This window comes from Lampetra planeri, chromosome 10 (genome assembly GCF_965212315.1).
Source record: "Lampetra planeri chromosome 10, kcLamPlan1.2.h2, whole genome shotgun sequence".
NCBI lineage: Eukaryota > Metazoa > Chordata > Hyperoartia > Petromyzontiformes > Petromyzontidae > Lampetra > Lampetra planeri.
In genome coordinates, this window is record NC_136116.1 from 1153973 (window position 1) to 1174897 (window position 20925).

At 49.2% G+C, this 20925-nt stretch overlaps 1 protein-coding gene across 9 annotated transcripts in view; it reads right to left on the bottom strand.

Annotated features, from left to right (window-relative positions):
- Positions 1-883: 883 nt before the first annotated feature.
- The window catches only part of LOC144720802 (tensin-3-like), a 90920-nt gene continuing 70878 nt past the window's right edge, over positions 884-20925 (bottom strand). For 7 of the 9 annotated variants that reach the window (XM_078597856.1, XM_078597854.1, XM_078597863.1 and 4 more), the window contains 18 exons: positions 20424-20556; positions 19145-19210; positions 17667-17783; positions 11419-12984; positions 10979-11172; positions 10083-10218; positions 9749-9826; positions 9009-9153; positions 7612-8192; positions 6966-7052; positions 6446-6577; positions 5966-6058; positions 5240-5317; positions 4962-5042; positions 4462-4630; positions 3727-3795; positions 3590-3619; positions 884-3460 (listed from right to left, as the gene is read on the bottom strand). In XM_078597856.1, the coding sequence (XP_078453982.1) occupies positions 3286-3460; positions 3590-3619; positions 3727-3795; positions 4462-4630; positions 4962-5042; positions 5240-5317; positions 5966-6058; positions 6446-6577; positions 6966-7052; positions 7612-8192; positions 9009-9153; positions 9749-9826; positions 10083-10218; positions 10979-11172; positions 11419-12984; positions 17667-17783; positions 19145-19210; positions 20424-20556 (3930 nt within the window). In that variant the 3' untranslated portion in view covers positions 884-3285. The remainder of the gene's footprint in view (positions 3461-3589; positions 3620-3726; positions 3796-4461; positions 4631-4961; positions 5043-5239; positions 5318-5965; positions 6059-6445; positions 6578-6965; positions 7053-7611; positions 8193-9008; positions 9154-9748; positions 9827-10082; positions 10219-10978; positions 11173-11418; positions 12985-17666; positions 17784-19144; positions 19211-20423; positions 20557-20925) is intronic. The other 2 variants (XM_078597855.1, XM_078597857.1) reach the window with 2 other exon arrangements.

Here is a 20925-nt window from a genome sequence, read left to right on the forward strand (position 1 = left end):
CCGGTACACGGTCTGGGTGGAAGTCGACGATGAAGGTAAGCCCCTAATCAAGGACACTGCCTCTCTTGTGAGCGACGCGGACAGGTGCGGAGTTGGTTTCACGCCTCGAGACGTGCCACGTGCATCACGGCCTCGTGATGCGCGTTTCATTTGCCTGGCGCAAACACGGTGAGGTTGGTGGTGGGGGGGGGTATATCACGTCACCTCGCTGGGACAGGGCGGGGGCAGCGTCCGTTTGGGGGTGTGCGGGGGTTGGGGGGCCGTGTTTCATCCCATGCGCTGGCCGCCTTGAATTCAGAGCCCCGTCGGGGCCGCCACCAACCTGCAAATCCATGTGTACCACCTGCAGCGTGCCTCGGCGCACAAGCTACATCACGAAGACATGAAAGAATGCCGACACCTGGCTGTGCACCTTTGATATATATTCATGAGATGCACGTTCCTGTTGTTGATCAAAAAACACGCGTGGCCAAAACATTCCGTCAAAACAGTGCTACACATTTCCACTGTAGAGAATGTAATTATCATTTATACTTGCAAGCATTGTGCATTTTTTTTTACTTTGGTTGAAAAAAAAAATGCTGGTTGCAAACTTGCCAGCAAAATAAACCCCCCGTTGCATCTTGCAGAGCGCTAAAGAGGGCTTGAGAGCGTGTGGCGCGCCTGGGTAGCTCGAGTCGCGAGTCCAGGCCGAGTTGCGGTATCCCAGCACCCCCTGCTGGAGGAGGAGGCGGCGGCGGCGGCGGCGTGACCTTGGGAATGCGATTCCTTCCCCCCCCCATAAAGCCACCAACAGCACGCAGCTGTGCCGCCCCATCATCTGAACGGGCTGAACAGGATATGCAGGCCAATGCGGTCAAATAAAACTCAAATTGAGCTCGTGTTTTAAGAGCGTATAGCATTTTAATATGCATTTCTGTAAGTTACAAGCATAGCTGTAAAGTGAACTAAAAAACATTGTTTTCATATAATGTAATTAAGATATAGGTAATGATCCTAGCTTAATTTACACATTTACACAAGCAAGAGACTTCATCGGCAAATATTAAAATGTCATTTATACAACATGGAGCAACGTCATAAATACCAAATTATAACATTTAAGTGGCATGATTTCAATGGAGGAATAATGAGGGCATTTGCTGATAATCAGCCATAACACTGTGGAAATACTGGCAACACAACAACCTTAAATAGACCGTGGATGTCTGATGTCACATAACATGAATATGACCTCGTTTGGGAAAGAAAACTAATATCCAGGATATTAACGCAGGCCTACATTTAAAATAGTTATAATCAAATAAAAATGTTATTATTTTTATTATAAAATATAAGTATAAATACATAGAAGTACACGCTATGAAATCTATCTTTAGCACTTTCCTTATACCATGCTGTATCATATTGCTTCCTTATCAAATTATTTCGATAGATATCATCCAGATGTCACACGGCTCTCAACCAACTTACAAAGACCATCTGACCCTTGGTGTGCACAGCACCAGTCCACTCGTGTCCCTTTGCAACACAATATCCTCACCATTTCCTTTCTGTCACACCCCGCGCTACTTTCCTTCGCCACTTCACACATACCCTTGACCAACATCACTTACAACGGAGCCCCCTCACTGTCTCTTTACAGCACCAGCTCCTTGTCACGTTCCATGCCACTTCCCTTTATGACTTAGCACACAAAGCCCCCCCCCCGCCCTCGCTTGCCTTCGCAACCGAACACGTGCCACTCCACGACTTTCACGATAGAAACAAAGCATCTCTCTCTGCTCCCTCCCTCCAAAACAAAACTCTCTTGGCTTTTCCTCAATAAAATGTGCCACTTGCAACCTCTCTCTTTCAGCAAAATCTCCCCAAAATCATGCTCTACCAACAAATGCCCATCACAACCTCTCCTTCACAAACCCATATTCTCCTCCAAAGGCTACATCTGTCGTCAAATCCTGCGTTATCAAACCGGAGGCATCCTCTGTTCTTTCGTCGTCGCCATTACAGCCTTGAGATTGGTTCACAAACACTGTATTGTGCAATCTTGGGTCAGCGAGGGCACTGGCTTGGTATGAGTCTCACAGAGGTCACGCTATCATTCTGGGTTGGTCAAATGTTGCTGATGGAGCGGACATTACGTGTGGGTTCGCTCTGGGGGTTGCATTACTGTCAACATCTGCTGAAGTCATTATCACGGGACTATGATATCAGGCACACGTTGATCAGCTGTGCCAATAATGGACGTATTGAAGCAATGTTTACGAGTCACACATGCTGTGCCAGTACAACACCACAATTCTGTCTTTGGTTGGCCATAGCCAAGTGCTACTGGAGAGAACAAAAGCCATGCCCTGGCTGGCCCGTGCCCACCTGGATGGCATTTTACCTTGACAACTCACGGATTCAATCCCCATTGGTCCCAGATAAATTGAAGGCATCTATCGCCGTTTACTTGAGAATTGGACAATAATTCACACTCCGTATGCCTACATTTACAATCAAACACTTTCTACAATAATCTCTGCACATATTTATAGAATGTCGAAAACGGAACATTAATCGGCTATACATATATTTTCACATAACATACGATGCGGTAAATGTGAGTTTGAAATAAAATGTTGAAATTAATACTACCAAGTTTGCAGATTCAGACTTTCTCAGCTCATCGCAAGTGGCCTTGGCTCAGGCTGGGTTGCCTCTGCAGTTCCTCACTTGTGTCGTTTTCACAGCCAAAGTGGAATGTAAGGCTTTGCATCCAAGCACAGGAAGTATGGGGGGGGGGGCACCATCAGCTGTGGTAAATTTGCAGGCGCAAGCTGCAAAATGTTTTCCTAATTCGCCTAAACAAATAGCAGCGCCAACAAGGGGATTCACATTCTTCTAACCCCCCCTCCTCCCTACACCCCGGTGAGGCTCATGACACAACTACATTGAGAAAAACACACACAACCCGAACCCAAAGGGTGACCTCTTCTCTTTGCAGTGCATCTAAGGTGGCCCATATAACCGCCATGATTTTAATTTACTGCGACGCTAATATTGGACGGAAAAAAAGGCAAGTGCTTTAAATGCATGAATGCAACAACGACTGCCGATTCAGGCTATGGTTTGCACAACGACAGGAGGCGCTTCCATCGTGGATAAGGCAGTGAAGGATCCTTCATTAACTCGCCAGGGCGATGGCTTAATTCCTGCTGCTGGCTTGAGGGCAGGCAAGGCTTTCTCACTCGCCGACAAGTGTCCACGCAGCGCCCGTCTCCCTGCCAGCGAGTGTAGTGGTCACGGGGACGGAGAGGGGACGGGCGAGGTTGGAGCGCTGCCTTGACCGCTCATCATGACCTTGGTAATGAAGCTCACGATGGCTGAGGCGGGCTGCTTGGGATCCAGCTCGGCAAATAAGTGGCACTGGTTGTCGGTCACGCTGCCCTGCTTCTTGGCCACGAAGCCGAAGATGCTGGAAACAAATCCCAACCGCACAAGATGAGCAAACGCCCTACAGCGAGCACTGACAATGTGAAATGATGCGTCCACAAAAGCCAGATTTCACAACAGCAGGAGCAGCATGTTCAGGTTTGCTACTTACTTTGCTGAACTCCCACTGTCTTTTTTCCACCTGAAGGAAAAAAAATACATTTTATTAAATGTCAGATACGATAAAAAATCGTTAATTTTTTAAATGATCAACCGTGGTGCAAGATATATTCAAGAGAAGACACCCACTTCCTGTTCTGTGGGTCCTGGTCACAGTACGTCACTGTGTCGGCAGGGTAGTGCCTCCTAAAGAACAGCCTGAGAGACACAAACATACCCACGTGTGGACACTGTACCAGTACACTACAATAATCTGCCTGTGCCATCTCGAGCTAAAGGAAATGTACGATGATTTAACATTGATTTATGATCGTGCAATATTTTAGATTTCTCATGTATTGCAGTTGTCTTTGCTCTGATCTCTAATTGCTTCATTGCTGGACTGTGATTTTGGTGACCCAGGTAATTCTTGCAAAAGAGACTCCTACTGATCTCGTGAGTTATCACCACCTGGTTAAATGGACACTGCAAGTGACCATGTGCCCTGTCTACAAAATATCCCTGGGAGTAAGTAGCCATTGAGTAACACATACCATGATAATATTCAATGCTTTTCAATCCTCAGCTGGATGAAGGCCTCCTCATGGGGACGGCTGACTGTACCTCATCACGCTGTACAGCTCGGGTTGGTGAAGGGGTTCCCAGGACCGGTTAAGATATCACTCACCACGGATGTTAGCCATGGCAGAGAATTTAACTCAAGTGACTGGGCTTATAGTCCAGGGCGGTAGCCACTGCACCCGAGTAAGACATGGCACGATTAACGATGCGAATCACATTTTGGAGTTTAACCCTAGAAAGTATGAAGGGTGATTGTAATGCCATGCTGATCGTGTGTGTGGCGGATCGGGAAAAGTCTCTTACTTGCGCTGGTTGTCTGTGAGCGTGACCCCTTGCTGAGAAACTTTGAAGTGCACCTGCGTGGGCGAGGGAGGCGCACTGCCTGCCAGCGCCTGCCCAACCGCCTTGGCCACAGCTTGGGGTCCGGTTAGGGACTCCATCTCCACCGAGCCCAGGTAGAGCACGTTACAGGCTGGGGTTCACACACGCAGCACGTTAAATTTACACGGTCTAGCGATTGGCGGATATGTAGGTCTCGGTTACGAAACTGAGAAATTCCCTCGGTGAGGTGCAATGTCTCTGAAATTCAAGTCTCCACGCGCCACCGTGTGGTATTTTTGAAGGGACCTTGGTTTTGGGTAGACACTGCCTTAAGTAATACGTAACCCAGCTGTTGATGGCCAAGTGTTGGTATAATCATCTTCGGCAAAAGATGATGAAATACCAACGGTGTCCACGCACGCTGCTGGTAGTTACTATCACCGAGGGATCCTGGGGAGACAGCAAACAAAGAGCGGACTCACCAGCGCCTTGTTTCAGGAGTTCTGGGGTCGCGTTTAGTGGATGTAATTGAATGCTGTCAACTTCTGAATGTTCTAACGGATCTGAAAGACAATATTACATGCTGTTAGTGAAAGATGCAATAAAATATAGCTTTGAAGTGCAGTATTTTATAAAAATGTTCGTTTATCAAGTTGCTTGCTTTCATATGAAAGTGTCAGTCTCCTCCCGCATGGCTCAAGTGTGAGTGGCCATGGAGGTGGTTCGCTCGCTGCGAGCTCACGGCAGACACTGCGCTCACCCTCGTGAGGAATGACGATCTTGCACGGCAGGGCGAGCGGCGTGATGGAGTGCTGGTACACCAGGGCCGACAGGCTCCCTGCAGAACAGAAACAACCGGTCAAGGAAGCAACGCCCACCACTCCACGGCAACACTCCACATTCATCTCGTCTTGCGTGTGAGTGCATACCGCGAGCTTTTCTCAAACAAAAATAATCAAAAGTGATTTTCTGCTCAAATGAGCACCGAGGTTGTGCTCATCTCTCGTTTGCAGCATTGAGCCAGTGATGGAAATTCCACCATCTTCAGGTGCTGGCGAGTCTATCCATAGGACAACCACTGGAGACTGATTTGCCCACAAGGTAGTTCCTTATTTTATTGACCCTGGAAGAATGATGATTAACCCCAAAGGGAGTCAAGCCCCAACCAGGATTTAAATTCACAACCTTCCGATAACGATCCGCTCACTGTACTGCAGAGCCAACTGTCTCTGCTTTATCAATATTGAATGTATAATTAAGGGATACATTTAATGCTCAATTGCTGCATTCAAAATGTTAAGGCAACTTGCGCTTTTACTTTTTTTTTATAATCAACTTAGAGGCATCCATCGAAGGACATTAATCGTGTTTACTTTGTGCCAAGTCACACTCAAGCTCAACTGAACGAGAAGCAACTTCAACTTTGACCTTTCACATCCGCAAAACAAGCAAGCACCGCAAGCCGGCATCGGCTCCCAGCCCTCACCGAAGTAGGGCTCGTTGGGGCAGCCCTTTAACCGCACGCCTTTTGAAGTGCACTCGATCAGGTAGTGCCGCACAAGCTCACTGGACACGTCGCCTGTAGGGAAGATACAACCAGCACACCATCAACGAGCTATCCACACACGATCAAAGCATGATCAGTGCGCGATCAACACGCTATCTATAGATGATACACACGCGATCAACACACGAAAAACACGCAATTAACACGCAATCAATGCGCGATCAACACGTGATCAAAGCGTGATCAACACATGATCAAGAAGATGATCAAAACGCTTTGGGTTATTTTTCCCGGTTGATACGTTGGCCTACCTGGAGACACGTGCGTCAGCTGCATTGCACGTGTGTGTGTAATGGCGCGAGTGGCGTGTCACGCTATGCGATATGCATTGGAGCCGTGGGCTATGCGGGTGTTGTGCTCTGCATTGGCTTCATGGGGAGACCAGAGGGGGGTAGGCACCTTTCTTCCCTTGCTGAGGGATGTTTGGTGGAGGCGAGGACACCTTCATGGCCAGCCCATAGGCTCCACGGAAAGAGTGGCTGTCACGGATCACAAAAGAACCAGGTTCCTTGTCCTTCAGCAAAGCGATGGCTGCAAGTGGACACACAAACAAAGAAACATACAGACACGGAGAATTACCGTTAACTTCCTCAGCAAGTAACGTTCTGACTGAATGTCGACATGGAGGCAAGTATCATAACTAAGTCTATTTTCAGGGTCATTCCTAACACAAAATAATCATGAGCGTCATTGTGGAGAATACAAGTAACTATGCAAAATTAGCTGAGAAGATGCAATCCCAGAAGGAAGGTCGGCTGATGGAATATATCCAAAAATACTTCATCATTTTACGTGGAGAGGCGTATATGAGGAGGCGTTTTGTCAACGTCTTATTTTTATGCTTTGAGCACTCGGATGTCCCTGTGTGGATTGTGGAGATGTGGCGATACTGTGTTATTCGTCAGAACCGGGCCGTCACCTTGGTCTCGGGAAATCTCCTTTTTGTACCAGTACTTGGTGGTGTCCTGGACGAACTTGACCTGAGCTCTGGTTTCTATGCTGCCATCTGTGGAGACGCACGCACACACAGCACGGGGCGCGTAGGGCACATTGCACACTGTGCTGGCGATAATATTGTCAAATCTCTGCTGTGACAACTCTGACGGTGATGTTTGTTGCTAGCCGCTTGGTGTTTTGGGCCTTTGGGCCTGCGCTCAGCAACTGTGTAAAAAATGCCAAGATACACATTTTTTATTTAAACGCACTATGAAAAAGAATATAAAAAAAAAATGTACATATGCACAAATACAGTATCTCAGTGCATGTGTGTGAAAGTTCTATTTGATAGCTGTATGTATATATGTATAAAATTTTAAATAAATTGCAGCCCTTTTTCTATCCAATGCTGAAATAAGGCCTCACCACGCTATGTCTGGAATAAGGGTTGTTTGGCCATACTTCACCATGCTGGTCAGTGCGGGTTAGTAAGGGGGACACTCTGGGAAATAAACTTAGGTCACTGGGTTGATGGTATAGTACTCGGTTGTATTAATGAGTAATTGATTTATTTCCAAACATAAAAGGCAAAAACGCCATTGAGGAAAAATTTAGAAAAAATCTGTCACCACTGGGCAGCGACGCCAGGCTGGAATGGCGGGAGAACGTGGGAGGAGAAGCAGAGTGGAGGCCGGGGGGAGGCGAGTGGCAGGCCAGACTGGGCGGCCCGCTCGACAGAGGCGACGCGGGTGACGCGGGCTCCCCGTTGGGCAGCCCGCAGCTCGGCGAGAATCCTCCACATTCCCCACCGCTGCCGCCACACGCAAGATGCCTCCTCTCAGGCAGCATAAGCAATAGCGGGTGGTGGTGCTGCTGCCTCTGTTCCCAGCCTGGGCTGCTGGGATGCTGCTGCTGCAGTGGACTGGACTGTTGTCGTGAAACTTCGTGGCCCGGAGAGCGGCTGCCGCTGTAGGCTCCGTGTGTGGGCATGGCGCCCACGGAGGAGCTGCCGTGAGGGACCGGAGAGCCACTGTACGTGGGCTGGCTGTGATGGTACGAGGCCGACTTGAAACTTTGGGCTGGTGGTTCGTATGCCATGCTGAGCGAGTGGCCGTGGTTGTTGGGGGAGTTGATGCCACGTTCGGAGCTGCTGGGCAAGTAGCCGGGAGAACCGGGGCTCACGCTTCCAGGCTGTGAGTTCAAGGATAGGCTGCAAGGCACAAAAATAAAACATTTCAAATGAAAATAAAAAACAACACCAGCGCAGTCATACATGACAGGACACGTGAAGATGTGCCAGAATTCCATGGCTGGATTTAGAGAATATTGGACCATAAGCCCATACAGGCCTCTCCCCAGCTCACAAATCCCATCATCTCATAGGTGGCAATCTGCTGTGATAGGCGTTAATCCAGCACAAGAGGAACAGATAGGCTGCAGCCTTTGGCCAAAGGCTTATAATATTAAGCTGTGCAGAATGGCTGAAGCAGTACCTACAGAAGCCCCTGGAGAGCTCGGATGTATACAATAAAAATAATGATTATGTCATCTGTCCACAAAAGACTCCAGAGTAAAAAAAAAATGTAAGGAGCGTTTTTTCACGTGGGAAGAAACCAAAATATTTGGAAAAAGACCCATGCATATGGTCGATTACAGTGTATGGTCCACAAGGATGGCTTCATGAATCTAGTAATGATCTTGCTTTGGCAGTGATGCACAATTAACATGGGCCATTTCCCAAAAAGTTATCTGTTATATATGGTTTTCTTTTAAGGCTAGAGTGTCATTGACTAATGTGCATTTTTCTACTTATTATACTGCCATCTTCTGGCCATCTCACAGCCCAGAACATTTGAAATGTAACAAATCCATGAAATCCACCAACCCACTGGTTCCAAAGCGCTGAATTAAAAGGTGTGCCGATTATGTCCGCCTCATGCAATGGCTAAAGCAGCATGACCAACCAGGCGACGATCAACATACACAATGGTGGCAGTGAAACAGAGAGGGGAACGTGCGTGCTCACGTGTCTGGCAGGGGACGCAAGATGAGGGGCGCGGGGATGGCACTGGAGGGGACGCACGCTGGCCCTGGGCGGTTCGCCTCTCTCCCACTCGGGTCTCCTCCTCTGGGGCCCGGCAGCGGCTGATGCCTGGCTGATTGCCGCAGGGCTTCAATCACACAACACCGCCCACATGTGGCAATTTTCACCCTTTTGGCCTTACAAATATAAATTCATTTAAAAAAGAAACAAAGGGAGAATTTACACAAACCTGATATTCACAGTGGCCAAATTCAAACCAGCTGCAACAATAAACTCTAGTGTAAACCGGCAAAAAACCCAAACCAAAGAAAATACATTCAGGGATTAAAACACTTGTAAGTAGCATGGAGATCTGATGCCAGCGCCCCAGAGTGGCTTCTGGGTGGCTGGCGGTTATTAACTCTCCATGCACCGCAGAGCACCATTGTCAACCGTTTTGGGATGGCCAGCGCACATTCACCCTCGACTTCAGATCACTGGGATGGTGCGATCATTTTTCTGTGCTTGGCTTTATTGACGCCAAAGTGGCCCCACTCCCGGCACACACAAGGGCATCTTCAACAACTGTAATTTCATGCACTGCAAAACTTGGCCTCTCAACATGGCTGCGGGCGCGTATAAAGTTTCGCCGCGCCACAGTATGGTGTTGATCACCGCAGTGCCCAGCACAAGGCTTTGTGCTCGGAGTAAAGTTAAGACTAAGAGACGACAGCCCTCCTCACCATCGTTGGCTGCGCCCTGGCCCTGCCACGTGTCGGCCAGGCTGCACAGACCCCTCGAGTAGCCTGGGGTGAGCCGACCTGTCCAGCGCAGCGCAGCAAGCGGAATGCAACAACCCGCCGGGGCGCGGCGATGAGCTGGAAAGCCAGATCAAAACAAACTTTGCCACGATTTATTATGCTTGAGCTTGGTTCAGAGTTTAAGGTCAGTCGGCTCAATAACCAAACCCATGCAGCGTCGTACTCTGCAGGGTTTCATGGCAACAACACGCGGATCGAGTCTTCCGCTCCATTTATTATTGCAGATGGCTGAGTGACAGGAGGGTGGCCGGCTCACCCTGGTTGATGTAGGGCGTGGGTGGACAGACTGGGAATGCAGGTGTGGGGGGCAGCGCCTCCTGGGGGCTGCTGTAATGCAGTGGAGCCCTCAATGCGCCGTCCATCCAGTCTGACTGTGGGGGGCCTGGCTGCATCTTGGGAGGGTGGTGGGTGCAAAACCATCCATATTCATCGCTGTCTTTAAGTTCGGAGCTCAGAAAGCCTCCACTACTGCCGCTTAGTCAACGACATTACAAACTGCACTGAACACAATCCCCTCAGGCAGTGGTTCTCAACCTTTTTTAACTTCTGTAACCTTTGTTAAATTTTGTTTCAACCGAGTACTCCCTTGCCTGACCAAACATGTTTCTGCCAAATAAATTAATGAACAATGAACATCAATATTTTAACCACTTGTTCTTTTTGTGAGGTATCCTAACTTGCTAGAAACTGCAAGTGAATAAAAAAAATGAACGGACGCTCTGCATGCGTGACGTAATTTGTTCGCGCTTGCTGGTTACATTGTTTATGATCAATGAGTTTATAAAGGTCTTTTATATCGTTCGAGGTTACCTTATGGATTCTAATTTTATCGTAGTTATTTTATTTTCAGATTCATACGTGATTATTCACCAATGACTCTTATGTATAATATAATTTCAGACATTTATAAATCATCTCACATACCCCCTGGAACTTTACCACGTACCCCCAGGGGTTCGCGTATATCCGGTTGAGAACTGCCCTAAGCTACCTGTGTAAAATCAGAACTACTTTCCTTAGTATTCGATAACATTGAACTATGTGAGACATCAGACAAGAACCCATGTTGTCAGTGTAATACAAGTAAAAATATATGACAGTAAATAAGAGTAAGCAATTACGGTGCATTGCGATGGAGTGGCGAGCACTCACCAGCACCGCCATTGATGTGGGGGTGACGGAGCCCCCCAGCTCGGGGGACGTGCAGGGGGACGGGGAGGTGCTGGAGCTGGGTCCCTTCTGTGGAGAGTGGGGCCCCTCTGGACCCTCCCAGACCGCACGCCTCTCCTGCGGCAATGCTTCCCTGTTCGGCCACTCCAGAGGAGGCGCCCTGTGCTGTCGCGCTGCTGGGACATAGTCATAGATGGGGCTTAATTTTTGCTCCAGCTGTCTGGGACTGAACTCCAGAAAATATTGTGGGAGGGTGAGAGGGAATGGGAGAGAAATTCGACTGTTCACAGATGATATAATTTAACCAACACTGGCAATTGGGAAACACGCATGCGGACACAATTTAAACGAGCCACTGAAAATCAGGAATGGGTGCCCTTGTAAAAATTATAAAAAGAGACAATGGATGCTCCTTGCTTTACCTCCGAAGTGCCCCTGGTAGGAGCCCGCATTGTGAGCCCCCGGAGGGCCGTCTTGCTGCATGGCGAGGTCCCACGGACGGGGGCAAGCAGCTCCGCTCCTGGGCATGTAGAGAGCGGCCTGGCTGTGATGAGCAAACACCTCCTCTTGGGCGTGGGGGCTGGCCATGTATCCTGCGACAACCTGGTGACTGATGCCATTCTGATGGAAGAGAAAGAGGCCAGGTGCACCCCTAAACGATGTCCCACCAACGATAGCTTTGCTTTGCACCGTCGTCTGCTGTCTGATCTGTGGCTCGCCCATAGCGCTGGGACTCGTCGTCAAGTGGTCGGGAGGCTCCAGCGGTTTGAACGTTGGATCCAGCTCTTGGATGAGCTTGTTGAGCTCCAGCAGCGACCTCTCAAAGTCCTCCTGGGCGCGGAGGTCTGGGAATCCAGGGGCGGGGCCACCATGCGGGGAGGCCGAGGCCGAGCCGGCCGCACCACGCCAAACCGCGGTGGGCCGGTCGTACGTGACGTCGGATTGCTGTCGGGTGAGCGGTCGGCTGTGGCTCTGCCAGCTGCTCACGGTACGCTGCACCGCGTGGCGGCTGCTGTTGCTTCTCTCGGGAATCTGCGGAGTCCCAAACCCGGCACCATTTTTCGTCGCCGCTCCCAGCGTGACCGGGTTGCCGTACAAGCTCCCGTTCGGCTGCCCATAGAACGTCTGACTGGTGGATGTCTGCAGATGTTGGTTAGGAGATCTTGGTGGCTGGTAAGAGTCATCTTGATCACACTCCATCTCTTCACTAGGTGCAACTTGTTTGTAATTCATTGGATTTCCCTGCCCGGGATACATCCCTGATGCTGAATAGCCAAAGCTGTTCATTCCTTTTGGCGTGCTGCCTGGTGGACTTGTTTTCTCAGTAACTGCACCTGGTTGTGTGAAGGTGCCAACCGCATCGTGAGTGTAGTCGTTTGAGGAGAGTGGCACATCAGCATTGCCCCCTCCCACACACCCAACTATTTGACCGTCTGCCGTAGGCTGCGTCAGACAAATTCCCTGCTGCACACCACCGTCCACGTCGTCATCCAGGATGTCCGTCTCTCTCTCCGGGGTGGCCCTGTCTCCGTTCACGTGGACCTGTACCGGCACCACGTGGCGGCTCCCTGGAGGAAGGACCAAGCCGTCCCGCGGTCCGCCACTTAACACCGAGCCGCCTCGCATGCTTGGTGTGGCCGCGGTGCTGGCGGCAGCATTGGCGCTGGCAGCCGGCACGGGCGGCGTAGAAATGGTAGCCGCGTTTGCGCTAAGGTTCGTTGAGTTGTGGTGGTGCTCCTCCATCATGATGCGCTCCGTCTTGGTGGAGGCAGTGGAGTTCCCCGAGTCCGTGCTCATGGAGCGGTTGTGCTGGCCCTGCCTGATGGCGCTGCTGGAGCCGCTGGCCCCGGCGGGGGCCGTGCAGGCGGCGGCGGCCGCCGCACTGATCCCGTTCACAGAGGGAACAGCCGTGCCGCTGTCGGAGGAACCTTTCTTCTTGATGCGAGCGTAGAGGCTTCCGTCTACCGGCCCCTCCGTGTGCGGAACCTCTGCAGGGAAGAGGGAGGGTGAGGCAGAGGGCCGGCCGACAGTGAGGATCGTTACGGAGCCACGTCTCTATCGACTGACTACTACGAGAGGGGCGGTGACATGGCCCAGCGGTAGCATGTTCGTCACTTGTTGCAGATGTTCGTGGTTTGAATCCAGAAGGCTGCCGTGGTTATGATTCAGGCGTATTAACTATACAATACGCTGAGTAGGCTTCACATTGGTGTTAAAGCTTCACTGTAGTCATTTGCCAAATTTTAAATATTACCTGCAAATTACTCAATTGGGATTACACACAGCAGCATCATCAACCCAGACTAAGAAACTACTGCTGACTATGTGTAACACAGTGCCTTCACGATTACAGCCTTGCGCTAAAGAATCGCGCGCATACTAAATGCACTAAATCATTAAATCTTGACTTAAATCTTTCGTGACTGCAGGAATTCATATGCTTTGGGTCTTTCGGTAAAGTCACTTAGATAGGTTCAAAGAAAATAACTAAAAACTACGACGTTTCGATCGCTTGTGTTGCAATCGAAACGTCGTAGTTTTTTGTTATTTTCTTTGAACCTATCTACGTGACTTTACCGAAAGACCCAAACAATACTAAATAATTATTAGTGATAGCGTGTATGTTTTTATTCCATATATTATTTGATCGCTGTCAGCAACCACCTGCACACAAGCTGATTTTCTTTCATTGGTCTTGCATACATAAATGCAAAGTATATTCAATACTAAAACAACTAGAATAGGGGCTATATAATTATGTTTTGATAAGATCATTGAAAATATCACCTAACATTCAGACATCTAATGCAGAGTGACTTTAAGCAAGCGCAACCCGGCAGCTCACACGAGCGACAGCAGTGATGCAAATCCTTCCTGAACGCCGGGCAAATCGCAACTGTCAGTTGTTCCCATTCCAGGGAGATGAAAAGAATAAAGGAAATAATGGATACATACGAACACGGCGTGGCTGGGGTTTCCTTCACGGTGGATCCCGTCACGTCAACGGTAATGCGGTGGGAAGGTAGCCCCCAGCAGTTATCTAACGAGCTCCCCATGCATTCGTCAAGCCAGTGATAGAGAACGTCCTGATTCAATTCCACATTTTGTATTTTCTGCGGCCAAACGTAATGCCGATAGATACTTTATCGGCACCAATGGATCTGTGCACGACGGTACGGCATGTTAAGTATAATGTACAGTACAGCCAGATTACCAATCCACAGCTGGACACAAGGCCCCTTCCAATGACGTGCCGTTCGTGAAGGTTGCTTGACCATACTTCACCACACTTGTCAGTGTGGGTTGAAGGCGGTGAGTAAAAATATTGCAGAATATTCATAATAATTAATAATATCATTTATTTATAGCCACGTGAGAATCCGTTGAGAATAAAGGTGTCTGCATCAAGGGAGACCATGGGCAAACAACAAGTACAACGTGTAACAATGACGAATTATAGGCAATTATATTTTAATTAATAAAAGTTTTATATGAAAACGTCCAAGATCAAACCTAACGGCAAAACGGAACATAAATATTAAGTAAAAATAAAACTAAGATTGAACGAAGGAAATTAAATAGACATCGCAAGTCTTTAACAAAGAAGACTATAACAGAGATAAGGTGAACACGATCGTGGGCGCCAGTGTCACGAGGCGTCGCGTGTAATCCCAACTCATCCACGCTCGTCGCATTCGTCGCCCTCCGCAATGTGACGCGTGTCATTCGGCACGACGTCCAACGTTAACCCCTCCGCGTGCTAGGAGCTTCTTCAGAAAAAAACGACCTCAATTCGGCTCCTTCGCACTTTCACTTTAACTTCAGACATCGCACTAAACAACGCGCGGTGCAACCCCCAAAAAGCACAAGCGTGAAAAACCCCCGCACAGCGATATAGCCACATTTGCTGATGCCGTGCTCTGGCTCTCTTGCGTGCTATGGAACGCGCCGTCTCGCCCACTTGGCATGCGGCGAAACGTCCCATGCCGCTCGCACGTGCCTGCGCTCCCCCCTCGCGAGCCGCATGTGGCACGGATTCCTCCACGGGCGCCTACACATTTAATCGATTGAAGGCAGGCCTTGCTGTTATGAGGTGGCGTCGCAATTCTTCTTCTTCCCGTGGCCACAACTTCCTGGCAAACCGCTCGAGCCGGAGGAGGAGAGGCGGCGATTGACGAGACGACGGCAGCCTTGCTGGCCGCACGACGGCGAGGACGCCTCTACCCGGCTCCGTGTTATTGCCTTTAAACAACGCGAGCGCACTAATCGAGTCACAAGGTGAACCCAACGAGATTGTTACGCATTGCTTTCATTACTTTAATACGAGCTAAACAAATGAGTTTCATACAAAAAGAGCCGGCACTCAATGGCGGTTAGTTTACCGCTTACCGACAACGCGACCGCTTAATACGAACAATTTACATCAATACCGCGAGTCAGCCAGCGTGCACCTCTCTAGGGCACTCTAAAGTACCATACGTGCAACTCCTGCAGTGAGCATAAACCAAGCAAGGCGTTTGTTTACATTTTGACGTTTTAACAATCTACAGTTTTACTGCTGCATCACAGCACAATGTGCGGCCATCCGCGGCCGGCCTGAGAGTGCGGTACCTATTGACGGCGGTCTCCGTTCCCCGAGGCTGTTCCCCATCCTCGGTGTGAGATAACGCGGCACTCAATCATATTCCAGGCGGCTCCCCTGTGGTTGCTCTTCCCACTTGCTCCATTCACCAAAAGGGAGTGGAGGAAAGCAGCTTTCCTCAAAGTAAAAGCCTTCATCTCTGACACGTGGCTGAGGACTTTCACACGACGATGCCTGGGTGTTCACTGAGCAAACTGGCACGGGTGGGGGGCCCGCCACCAAACCGCGCACAAACACCACACTCCAGAGCAAAGACGAGCAGAGCCAAACAACCACTCACACTTGTGCTCTGCTATCGAGCCCGCCGCATTTGAGGAAGCTCACCATAAACCGAAGCTGCTCTGGCCGTCCGCCACTAAACATTGTGCACTTTCTGGCAGCGGAGGAGAAAATTATCATTTGACGAAGAAGGAGAGGAAAGGCTCTGCCCCTCCGTTTTCCCTCCCCTCCCCGGAGAAGGTGGCTCTTTCCTAGCAGCTGGTCCAAAAAATGCCTCGGCTAATCCTGTGGCCAAATAAGGCAAGGAATATTCGAAGCGGCATCGGGTGTATTTCAAGGGGATCCAGCCCAGCGCCGCTCCAACATGGGCTCCCGACTGCGAGTGAACATTTGACCGAGGGCCCCGTCACACAGCTCCGCTGTCAGTTGGTTTCACAAGCACTCTCGTGAGATGCGCAGCAAGAGCCTTATCGTGGAACCGTGCCTCTGATAAGGGATCGCCGCTCAGAGACACGCGACGCGGCAACCGCACGCGAGACGCGACATGAAGTAGTGACCGTGGACTGGAAAACAAACTGGGTTTGCTACAAACACCAAAAAATTCTGTCAAGAACCCCGGAGCTGCACTTCTGTCTCCCTGGCTCGGGCAAATGCGATCAATCTGTGGAGTGCATTCGACTTCCACCAAGCCCGGCGGATCTCACCCCCAGGATCAACATGGCAACCTCGTATCATGAGAGCGGACATCTGAATTAATGCCTGGCTGCAATTTCTGGAGGTCCCCGGGGACGGTAAAAATAATCCCCTTAAACCCATGTGTGCGCTTCACTGTTTGCGCTGCGGGGACGGGACCAGCACCATCCATCTGGCGATTGCTCGTGATGGAGCCAGGGCTCACAGCTTTGTGTCCCAACACAAACATTTGATGAACTGATGACTCCCACCCTGCTGGGCCCATAGTGCAATTTAGGCTGACTCTTCAAGAAGATAAATCTTCGCATTTTTTGTGTTCCATTTCTGCATTTATGGGATTATCACAATGGTGACACATTGTAGGCTTTTATCTGCTTATCAGGTTCAAAAACCATACTGCACGAGGGAAGGGTGCCGTGGGGACTCAGCCGAGATGAGATTATCCTTGTTTTTTTTCATGCAGTTACAAATACCCGCTGGGTTTGATGGCTTCAACACTGCAGCCATTGCGCAACCTCTACTTAAGAATGCTATTAGAAGGAATCACTCACATACCATGCCTTCTGGTTGTTTTTCTTACAAACTCAGGATGTTTAAATTATGTATACATATATTTCGGTAAAATGTAAACATTTCAGCCTAGTCCCCTTATATAACTCGAGGCTAATTATTGGTATTGAAAATATTCTTACAGTTTTGTGGAAAGCTGCAAATGTTACAAACATGTTTTTTTTCCTGCGGCATAATATTTAAAAAATATCTGCAGAGTAAAATGTGTGCAGGATTTTCTGCAGGTATGGCAAAGCTATTTTTCCTTCATGGGATTGACACAAGTGATGGAGCCTAAACCTCAGAGGGCCATCCACTATGAGGACAGGATTTTCATCGGCATGATGTCAAGTGAGATATTGACTCTCTGGACAACAGAATACCGTAGAAAATAGTTACCTTAGCGGTATCGCATCCGCCGGAGGCTCAATATGTCTCTAAACTAAATGACCAATCTGATTGGAGTTTAGTGCCAAAAGAGAGTACTGCGAGAAGACTACGGGTAAAGGGCAAATGAGTCTTTGGTCTGCCGGAGCTCAGCAAGTAGAATGAGAACGAGGCGGGTACCTTCTAGGCTGTCCTCCTGGCGCACATTGAAGTTCTCGTAGGAGTCGCAGCGGATGAGAGGGTCGGCCGTGCCGAAGTCCACGCCAATGTCCGCAGCATTCATATAGCGCTCACCGCCTGCAGCGACAATTGCACGCAACCCGCGATTCCCTGCGCAGTAATAGTTACAATATTCTCCGGTTCTACGACACATCTTGAAAACTGAGATGTACAAGTGACCTTTGAAAATGCATGTTTGGTTACTAAACTAAACACTGAGCTTTATAGCCCTTTTTCAGAAGTGATCTGGCCACAAATGATAGCCCAATGAAATGGCTTGTCGTGTGGACATTGATAGCAGCCAAATACTCGAAACACGTGTTTCTAAATGTGGAGGGAAAAAACCACGTGACCACGGGGAGAACATACAAACTCCAAATATACAGGTGTGAGGGTCGGGATCGAACCCACGACCTCCTGCATACTAGGTGAGGGAGTTAACCATCTTGCCACTTCGGCAGTCTAGTCTTACAAAACACACTTTCAGTTGGGTTCTAAGATGTAATGCAGACAATGCAATACCAGCCAAGTGATAACGTACACATGACAGGAGTATACAGGTGAGTATAGCAGAGCCCTGCTGCTACTGCTGAGTGTAGAGGTGAGTCTGTGGAGACTGCGGCTGCACCTGTCCACAGTGCTCTGCTAGCAGCACCAGGAAGCGCATGGAACTATTTGCACACCGAGGTCACGCTGCGAGGATGACGGAGTGTGTGCGTGTGTCACAGGGGGTTATCGGGGTGACTGCGCATCTCTCACATACTCTGCGCACATCTCGCTCATGCCCGCCCACCTCTCTGCCGCTAGTTTTAACGACACGCATAGGTGTGCTGCTCACAAACAGCAGGGAGGCACCCCTTCCACCATGCCCTGCATGCATGTCACATGTGATCACCACATCGCATGTACACGCTCTCAGCCCTGTACTCGCCGCGTCGGGCCACTCGTGTGCGTGCCCACATCTGTGTGCTCGCCTGCTTTTGCGAATGTGTTTGCTTTTGTGAATTTTGTAATTTTGTTTACATTAATCTGCACGCCTGTGCGGCACACTGGCTGGGCTTTGGCAGAACCCTGCCAGATTCGAGCAGTGCCAAGGGAGCATTTGCACACAGACACACGCACGCAAGAATTTCTCGAGGCTAAGCCTCCACACTCCCTCTCCCCAGCTTAATTAGTCATCTGAACAAACACACAGAGTCGCAAGCACTTGCTCCGGTCACAACAGCCTAATTAAACAATTAGCCCAAGGCGAAGGCAAAACTCATTAAATCCAACATCGATATTGTGATGGTTGAACGTAATGAGTTACATAATGGCTTTCCGCATTCATGCATTTTGGAAACTGCTGGTTGGAATAACGCCCAGCGTGAGTGAAGCATCGTAATGATCTTCTGCCGGTGATGACTCAGAGGGAGTGCATGCCGAGCACGCGATCGTACCCGGTGGCTTCTCGGGGCCCGAGGAAAAAATGAATTCCACTCTCCCGTCATCCGGAAACTTTTCATCTGAAAAAAGGGGGAGGAATGATTCGATCAAAGATTAAAAATAACCCCAGATGTTCACTTCTAAAATTCTATTACAGAACATAGTTTGACTTAGATGCTCAGTTAAGTCCATGCAATTGAAATTATAAGACACTATGATCCAAGTCTGTTATTATAATTTCGAAATGCTGACCAGCCAATAGATGAATTATTTATATTATATTTGTTTCTGCCATTGCTGTAACTTGTGTAGTTTTATCTTTTCAGCGATGCTAGGTTGCCTCATCATGAATTTTGCTGATGACCAGTATGATATAGTGATGCAGCAATTGCCTGTGATAGTGTGAGTGTGTCTGTCTGAGTGTATGTGTCTGGTGAGTGTCTGTGTGAGTGTGTCTGTGTGCCAGTGTGGGGAGTGGTAGTGTACTGGTTAGCGCACTGCGCTACGAGAACCCAATGACCTGGGTTCGATTCCCGCTCACGGTTAACACCAGGTACAGATCATTCTTGGGCATCCCCTAGGTCAACTCAGCCTCAAATGAGTTCCCGGTGCAGTGTGTGAACATCACCACTAGGGAGACAAAGGCAGCCACGCATGGTGCTGGCCACCCACCCCCTCGTGTGCCGTGCCGGTCTTCATAGGTGCCTGCTAACAGCACTTGCGCCAACAGTCTGTTAAGGCTATACCAGGGATTTGTGTCTTTGTGTTTGTGCCACAGCCATCTCAGTCAGTCACCCAATGGCACCTGCGTGTGTCCAGTGACCTGCCAGCGAGCCTTCCACACTTCACGTGGCCTTAAAGTGCACATAGCCTGTCAAACGTGCCGTGGTGACATCACCGCCATTTAGTGGCGAATGGTGCTTGTTGTTGTGTGTGTGCGTGTCAGTGTGTGTCTACGTGTCAGTGTGAGTGTGTCTGTATTTCAGTGTGATTGTGTCTGTATTTCAGTGTGAGTGTGTATGTATTTCAGTGTGTGTCTTTATTTCAGTGTGAGTGTGCGTGTCAGTGTGTGTGTGTATTTCAGTGTGTGTATTTCAGTCTGTCTGTATTTCAGTGTGAGTGTGTATGTTTTTCAGTGTGTGTCTGTATTTCAGTGTGTGTATTTCAATGTGTCTGTATTTCAGTATGAGTGTGTATGTTTTTCATTGTGTGTGTCTGTATTTCAGTGTGTGTGTTTCAGTGTGAGTGTGTATGTATTTCAGTGTGAGTGTGTGTGCATGTCAGTGTGTGTACCTGTGCAAGCTGCATCGAGCTCTGCCTTGCCGAGCACCAGGGGGCGGAAGTCCTGCACAACGCACGTGTGGAACTGCACGCGGAAGATCTCATCGCGTGTCGCTGCTTGGCACCCCCTGTGGTAGCACTTCACCTGCCGGGCGAAGCAAGCAACCAATCAACACAGAGATCCCCTATCGCCCACGTAGACTGTTGAGAGAAGTGCTGTTAATGAGCACCAATTAAGGCCAGCACGTCGCACTAAGTGGTGGTGTGACAAAACAACATCCTGCAAACCTTTATCGCCCCACTGTTGATGTTTGCACACTGCATCAGGTACTTCTTTAGGGCTCAGTTGACCTAAGAAAGGCCCAGGACGGATTCTCATATCAATCACCACTGATGTTACAAGTAGCTAAGAATTGAAGTCAAGTTGCTAGATTGGTAGGGCAGCACGCTAACCACTTCTCCACCACTCCCCATATCACACACGCTGTCAGACACAGACATGTACAGAAATGAA